The following is an 8495-nucleotide window of genomic DNA, read 5'->3' as shown; positions in this document are numbered from 1 at the left end:
TGTGTTCATGAAGCAGGCCGTACACGAAAGCCCTAGAACATGGCAAAGTTAAAAGGGTAATGTAAAGAGTGGACAGAAATTCCTTCTTGATGTAAGAAACTGTTGGACAATTAGAAAATACACCTAGCTCACAGGTTTTGAAGTGGTTTTACGGAGAGTCGAGTGTCTGCAGGTTTTTGCTCTTACCTTGTACTTCATTAAATAAATGGGTCACTAACTGGTTAGGTTCTACCCTCATCTGGTTGTTAAGGTCTGAACTGGGAACCAATTTAAAGGACAAACCAGCATTTACTAGGCACTCAGTGAAATCGGTTTGACACCTGACATCTAGATTAAGGTATTGCAGCAGAAATCAGAGCAGCACTATATATTGAATGTATGTATTTTGTTGGCTAATGATTCATGTTTGGAACCCAGGAAGAGCAGCTGTTACTTTCGCTGTGATTAATTAAATACCAAATATCAATACCAAATACACAAAAAGAATAACAGTTGGTTTTAAAGGTTTTTAATATTCAAAAATGATAGAAATATTAAAATTACCCAAAAAATTATTAACATTTGCCAACCAATGACTCACAATATGGACAATGGAAGCTCCGCCCACTGTGGATATCACTGTCCTAAGTGTCCACTGTAGATATCACTGTCCTAAGTGCCCACTGTGGTCCAACAGGTTCTATATTAGCTGGATTTTCTTGGCATGACAAGTACAGTACTTCCTGTGACCAGGGTAGGGAAGAACTCCACCATGAACTTGTTCTTCAGTCTATGCAGGAAGTGGACATACCTCACCCCAGGACCATAGCCAGAGAACACATGGGACACCTATGTAGCCAGACACATGGACCATTAGAAAAGGACAATTGAAGTCTTTCAAACGAATACACATAAAAACTATTTTTTTTAATGTATTATTAAAATCTACTTCATAACAAAAACGAATATCTTATTAATTCTACCTCTTTCCAGTTGTGGGAGTAATTGCTAAGATCCTCTGTTGGGGACACAGTGTGTTCCTTGATCATTGTCTCTCCGTCTGCTCCCAGCAACCTTACCCGCAGCTGGTATATGGAGTCGTGCAGTTGGCTCTCCTCATACCTACAGGGGTCAATAGTAAAAAAGAATAATGAATAAAAACAGTTGCTATGAATGAAGAATCAAAAGATTATCCCAAGGAGGCACCCTCTAACAATAAGTTTGTTGCATAAAGTTGCGCAGGTACTTCAATTGCCTATTGTCATCAGAATTCTAACATTTCAGTCCAAAGTTGTGAAGTTGATGCTGACATTAACATTATACTGTACCGTAAGTCATGAATTCATGCTATGACAAGGTCACATTGAGACCTACCAGTCTTTGATGACAATATCAGGCTGAAAACCATCCAACAGCTCATCCCATGCTCCCTCAGCCTTCAGGTCCACTTTCTGCTCCAAGGTAAACCAGCTGAGATCATAGAGCCAACACAACATCCATCAAGAGTTCTGCATCTACTGTATAATATATAAATATATATATAAATGCATCTTCAAGTATTGAAGTATTTAGTGGTAGAACAGACTAGTTTTATTCTAAAACGCACTTTCAGAGGAGAAACAGCAAATATTGTTTTTAGTACAGGGAAAGGTTTTATCAGGGTCCAGAAAGTCAGAAAAAGGGAGCAGTTATATGACTAGCTTGACTGATATCACTGCCAGTGACAAGGGTCAGAGGGCTAGGTCTTTCAATAAAGGTCTGCAAATATTATGTTTTTAGTACAGGGCAACATTCTATCAGGGTCCAGAAAGTCGACAAGGAGGGAGCAGTTATATGACCAGCTTTACTGATAGTGGAGCCAGTGAAAAGGGTAGGAGGGCTAGGTCCCCCTTGTCACCTGTAGTTAGGCAGGTGACAGACAGCGACACCTGGTGGTACACCACTAGCATCATAGCCAAGGCTCTCTCTACTGGTGATCCAGCCGGAAAAGTCACCTGCAGATTAAAATATTAAACATTTCATCTCGTGTTAAAAAGAAAATGACCCCAATGTACTGCTCCATGCTTTGAAATGGAAATGCTTTTAATGGAAATAACAGACAAAACATTATTGCAAAGTGAAGAATATTCTACTTCAACTATCCTCTCACCCTCTGGCTCAGAGCGAGGAGGTCCAGTTGGAGGATATCCTGTCAGTTCAGGTTCAGGAGGGGGAGAGTTGTGACTCACACCTGGATGGGGAAGGATCGTGTCAAGTAAACAAGCAAGGACATGAACCTAGTCTATTTCTCAAACTGTCTTAAACATCAACTAATGTATAAAGATTATTTGTTCTCCATGTTTTTGGCGCTAAAAACACATTGGTTTGTACATCGGTTTGCTGCTCACCACGCCTATTATTAGAGAATGAATATCATTCTCTTTCAGAGGTGTAAAAAGTACAAAGTAAAAGTACTCAACTGGGTTTGGCTGTGTACACCACTTTTGGGAAGTTCCTAAAGAAGGGTTAAATGACCATGTAAACAGAGTTCATAACTCATCAGTGTCCTTAATTGATAATTTACACTCTTCCTTTTTATTTAATTGATCACTAGTTAGTTTTGAACTCCCTTTACCTGGTTATTTAGATCTTAATTAGATACTTCCCAAAAGTGGTGAACACAGCCGAACCCAGTTGAGTACTTTTACTTTGTACTTTTTACACCTCTGTTCTCTTTAACTAACCTTTCACTTCGTATACTTTATGTCGTGACAAAGTGTAGCAAAACGTACTGGCTTCGTTTGCTAGAGTCTACCACAGCAGACTAAAATAGCGTTCACCGAAAATCGCAATGATAATTGTGACGTAACTACCGTGAGGCGCAGGGTTCTTCAACAAATTTCGACCGAACGGCTTCGCTTCGTAGACGAACTTCCAGTCGACACTGTCCGGCAACGAAATTCCTTTAAGATCCCACTCGGTCTCGCATTTCTTTTTCCATTCGTTGTTGGCCATAGTGTGATGTCTCTGTATCCCCCGGACAACGAAACAGGAAGTGTAAAGTCGAACGCTGCAATTTATTATTGTATGCCCCACCCTTGGACGATATTGTTAACATTACTCAATCTCTAACTTGGTTCTGAACTGGTGGTTCGCGACCCTTTTTTAGGTTGTGTTACATTTTGATTTAGAAAGTATATGTTTCATAGAAAATAATCCAGTCTGAATTAAACGACTAATACCAGTAAATATTTTGTAGAAAATGTCATGCATGATTAAAGTTTCTGTAATTAATTTATGTCACTGTTTCTTAACAGATTTTGATCAAGTATGTTTGTCAAAATTCTATATTAGGATTATAAGCAATATGGTGTTGTTTACATAGACAGTCAAATAGACTGTAATTGTTTACATTTACAACTGTGAGAATGTTGTTTCCCTGTATCTCATAGAATTGTTATATTTACTGTAAATCAAGCTTTTTAAAAAGCTTTTCCAGATATCTTTCTGGTAAAATACATTGTGATGTTTGTGTTGGTTTCCGACTAATACAACCTTTTTCCTTTGGTGTCCCAAATACAAATATGTAATGAAGGCTACCACCTTATCTTTCAGTGCTCAATTAAATCTTTAAATCCTTTATTAAAAAGTAGTGGCATGTCGTATGTGGGCCTTAGACATCCCAACATAACAGCCAGTAAATTACTTCTGAAACGTGTTGCTGGCATCAAATTCAAAACAAGCATGTATTATTCCAAAAACAATGACATTTCTCAGTTTCAACATTTGATATGATGTCTTTATACTATTATCAATTAAATACAGGCATACATGATTTGCACATCATTTCATTCTGTTTTTATCTGCATTTTACACAGCATCCCAACATTTTTGAAAATGGGGTTGTAATAAAAAAGGACACAAAATTCTTATTGGACGTCAACTGAGTCAGTCAAAATATTTCAGCATTGGTTTGGTGTTGCATTATCTAAATCTCTATCCTAGTCTAAATTCATTCACTATTTGGGGATATTTGCTAAATTGTCCAAAGTTTAAAATGTAATCAAGAAGAGGAGTGCATTGTGTTCTTTAGGATTTACATGCGTGTTTGGCAAACACCGGTCAACATGAGTTTAATGCCAATGAAGTCCACTAGTCCAAAAATGTAATTCTCCTCTGGTCACTTTTTTGTTTCTTTTTTGTCCAGAGAAAAAGTTATTGACTAATATGTTTTGTTATAGAAACTGTTGGCTAACTTGACAGCCCATACATTTAAAAAAAGAATATTAAAAATAAAACAGAAGCATATATAAATATATAAGTTAAATATATGTGTAATATACACTCCATAATCTTCTTTATCCAGATTGTCATGTCAAGTCTCCTCTACTGTATATTGACATATATCAATGAATCAGGTCACTCCATAGTTTTCTAATATACATTTTAAAAAGTGTTTGGGATAATTCTCCCTGTATGCTATAGAAGGTCTGGACAGGGCACACAGGATACATCCAATGGGAATGGTTTGATCCATCATGATGACTCCAGCGAGGTAGTCAGGTGACTAATAAAGACACTTGGAAGGGTCCACCAATTAATTACACTGATATTGAGTAATTCTTTACGGTGATGCTGTAACAGATGTTATAACCGAGTGAATACACCTATGACACCTCTTTCCATTTCTATGGCAACCTTTCTGAACAAATGAAACGTCCAGTTTCCTTGGGAAATGTAAAGACAGAAGATGAGGTGCAATTTCTGCTTTTGTACGTTAATGAAGGGACTCTCCAAATAAACTTCTCTATACTGAGTTGGTTACAGAGTGCACAAAATGATATTTATTTCCAATCAACTCTATTATGGATCTATTTTTATGGCAATTTTAAGTTCATGGCAATTTTTCAGCTGACACATTGAGGCACGGATTTCATCCATATGTGAATTTCAGTACACTCCTATAAATGATGTACGTTGTCGGTTAATGGAGAGGTTCCTGTCCAGGTGTTCCTATCCATTCGCATCAATCTTCATAATCAAAAACTAAACATGTGTTTGATTTTGACGGACCTACGAAAATGATCATCTATTTGAAAAAAAGCATCACAAAAATCCCTACTCCATTTGATTCACGTTGGGCCGCGGAGCGTGTTTGTCCTACATGGTACACCGTAGCTGAAGTATAAAGGCTGCGTCAGCGGAAGTTCCGCCCTCTTCATCCCCTCTATTGCAGGCTGTGTAAGTTACGAATTTGTGGTACATACTGTGGCTTTTATATTCATCATCCATCCTTCTTCTAACTGCAAAATGTATCCCCGAGTAATTGAAACAACAATATAACAGACTTTGGTCGACGTCAATCAACAGATATTTATTTTCCTTTTTGTTTTATCTAACTGTAAATATATTTAAACTGACCCTCGTCTTTCGTCTTCTAGGTTTCAGTCCGCTAACACGGCAAAATGGTGAGGACTGCTCTCTGTACATATACGTTTCCTATTGTATGATCGACAAATGTTCCCTAAGTTCTGTGGATACATAGCACGTTAGTGGTAACCTGTGTTTGCCTGGTTGTAATTTGCTAAGCAAGTTAATTATGGTACTACTAGGCCTGCGCTGCAGTCGGTGCGGCCTCGCAATATTGCTAATGTTGGCTACTATTCCTACTTTACGTGATTTGCCTATATATATACTGTGTACTACGTTATCGTTAATAAACTGAAGTGTCAAGTCCAGTTGTAGTGAAACGCAGCACAGCTATTATATGTATTTTGCAAATGTTTAGCGTGGCGACCTAGTACTTCGCAAGTTGTCCAAACATCACAGGCTGTCTCGTGCTTGTGATGCATTTACACGCTTGCCAGATTAAGGATGGACCTAGTGCTAAGTTTCGATATAACCAGAATCTTTAGTTCCACCGGTCCACTGACAAATAATCGCATTCTTTCCTAGTAGTTTTAGCAGGTACTCATTATATGCTACATGTCATAGTTCCCTATATGTTAGTGTCGACATTGTAGTTATTGACTCTGCATTGAGTTTACCTCTGAATAACATTTTATATGCTGTATATTTACAATTTGTTTTGTATTTCAGCCACGCAAAATTGAAGAAATCAAAGATTTCCTTCTTACAGCAAGGAGGAAGGATGCCAAGTGTAAGTTTTTCCTACTTCTGCTGCTTTCAGATATTGACAACCTTGAATTATTGTATACAAGCATGTAATTCCTAATTTCAGGGTTAATTTTTGGTCTGTATATTCTTCACTTACCGTTTTCTCTGTTTCTATGATTATTACATGGTCAAAACCACCAGAATATTTAGATTTGTTTTTATCACTTGTCTCACAGCTGTTAAAATCAAGAAGAACAAGGACAATGTCAAGTTTAAGGTGCGTTGCAGCCGGTATCTGTACACTCTCGTCATCATAGACAAGGAAAAGGCAGAGAAGCTGAAGCAGTCCCTGCCTCCAGGTAAGATGGTCAACTTCATTTAGATTACCTGTGGCTACTTGTGTTCTTGACAATTGGCTTAATGTATCAGCGTGATAGCTCCACTTCCGAAGAACATGAATGGTGTCAATATCTCGTCAAAGGATTGTTTTCCCAGTGTAGTGAATATGCTGGTTACAAAACACAAAGATGTCCAAACCCCACAAACACAATAGTCTTGGTGTCTTTACACGCTTGCTTTACAACGACATCAGAAATTTAGTTCCACCGGTTCACTCGCATGAATACCTGTTACACTTTTTTTTGTATTTCTCTTACATAAATTAGCAGACACTTCACTAGAATAGTTGATTTACAGAAGTCAATGTGTTTACGATCATAATGACATTAGCTTATTTAAGCTCTTGGGGTTTTCTACATACACTTGTCAATACTTAGATACTGTTTCTCGCTACCTGCACGGAGTTGGTAATTGAAGTTTGTTTATTGTTGGTGTGATTGCTCAATGTCTACTTACAGTAGCCAGTTATTAGAAGTAGGAAAATTTGACTGTGTTCTTAGTGTATTTACAAGTAAACCAGACTATTGTTTTTGAGTTCAGATAACATGCTCACAAACCAAAATAGACAAGCGATGGTAGTACTTGCTAGCTTAATCAAAAGTCTTGTTTTAGTTGATTAACTCAATCCACTAGAGGTTATGGTGGGTAACTAAAATGTGTTGTGAGAAGTTTTAGGACTGCATTTAAATCTACATTCAATGTTGGTAAACAGCCCACCTTAAGAGTACTGAGCTATGTTCTGCTGTTGAGACCTGGTGACTGTATGACTGTATATAAACCACACAAGCCTTAACCTGGTTTTTTATTATTTTGACTGACCCTAGGTAAATGGAAACTGAATATTCAAACTGCTCTCAGTCTGATTAGGAGGCTTTTCCTGAACCTCAACTGTGTTCCTATTAATGCTAATAGTTATTTCGCCATTTGCACTGTGTCTGGATAGATCACAATTACTAACCAGCTTTTATCTTTTTTCAGGTCTGGCTGTGAAGGAGCTCAAGTAGAAGACCTACTGTGTATAGAAAATTGTAATAAAAAGAGGAAAACATTTGTTGTCATCCCTGTTTGTTCACTACAGTAAATGTGTAACTACTTTGTGGTTCTTTATTGGATAAAGGCATTTAATTGACTGTCGAGTTACGTGAAAATTGATTTATTCTACAGGCCGTTTTCCCAGACATTGAACCTCGTTCTGGGTTTTGGAATGCTTTTAATAAGAGAGATTAAATTGTATCCTGGACTAAGCTTCAATCTGGAAACTCCCCCCACTAATTTAAGTCTAGTCAAACCAAAGCTAATAATGCATTCATAACTAAGTGGAAAGGTGTTAATTTCCAAGTTGCAAATTCTTAAAATACCATTTGTAATTGTTCATGCACTTAGAAGTCAATGGGAAAGGATTTTCCCTAATGGCCAGCAAGCTCTTGTTCCTGACAGTAACCAAACTGGCTGGATTGGATCCCTGAACTGGCAAGGGGAGACCGTTCTTTCCCTAAGACAGTTGACTCTTAATTGCTACACTTCTCCAATCAGGAAGGTTTTGGTTACTGTGGAATGGTGATGGCCTTCTAGGCAGCAGGATATTATGCTAGTAGTGCTAACTCTGATTTTCTTTTTCAAAATAAAAGCCATCATTTGAAATGCATTAGGTAAAATAGTTAATCTAGTCTGTATGTATTGTTTAATGTCTGTTCCAATTTTATTCTTGTCTGTTCTTTTTCAGACTAGATCAGGGGTGTCCAAACAGTTCCACAGAGGGCAAGAGTGTGCAGGTTTTTGCTCTCACCTTGTACTTGATTAACTCATTATGTTACTAATTGGTTAGTTTCTACTCTCACTTGGTTGTTTAGGGGTGAACCAATTTATAGGGAAAAACCTGCAGACACTCGGCCCTCTGTGGAACTGTTTGGACACCCCTGGACTAGATCAACTATTGCTTTATACATTTCGATGATGGCTTTTTTGTAATAAAGTCTGAGTGGTCAGCATAATATCCTGTTAAGAAAATGACGCTAATGAAG

General features: G+C 37.6%; 1 protein-coding gene and 1 long non-coding RNA gene across 2 annotated transcripts; one reads left to right on the top strand and one right to left on the bottom strand.

Annotated features, from left to right (window-relative positions):
* Positions 1-492: 492 nt before the first annotated feature.
* nccrp1 (P1, F-box associated domain containing) lies at positions 493-3025 on the bottom strand. Its single transcript, XM_010888643.3, has 6 exons — positions 2832-3025; positions 2129-2209; positions 1877-1973; positions 1354-1449; positions 963-1101; positions 493-828 (listed from the first exon to the last, which is right to left on the bottom strand). The coding sequence occupies exons 1-6, from the start codon at positions 2971-2973 to the stop codon at positions 685-687; spliced, it is 699 nt and encodes a 232-aa protein (XP_010886945.1). The 5' UTR covers positions 2974-3025; the 3' UTR covers positions 493-684.
* Positions 3026-5123: 2098 nt separating this feature from the next.
* On the top strand, positions 5124-7522 carry rpl38. Its single transcript, XR_828803.4, has 5 exons — positions 5124-5199; positions 5400-5426; positions 6058-6118; positions 6312-6434; positions 7453-7522. It is a non-coding gene; the product is annotated as a ribosomal protein L38 (long non-coding RNA).
* Positions 7523-8495: the final 973 nt, after the last annotated feature.

The sequence above is a fragment of the Esox lucius genome, chromosome 5 (genome assembly GCF_011004845.1).
Source record: "Esox lucius isolate fEsoLuc1 chromosome 5, fEsoLuc1.pri, whole genome shotgun sequence".
Classification (NCBI taxonomy): Eukaryota; Metazoa; Chordata; class Actinopteri; order Esociformes; family Esocidae; genus Esox; species Esox lucius.
Note: the sequence above shows the minus strand (reverse complement) of the source record. Positions and strands in the feature narration are given on the sequence as shown.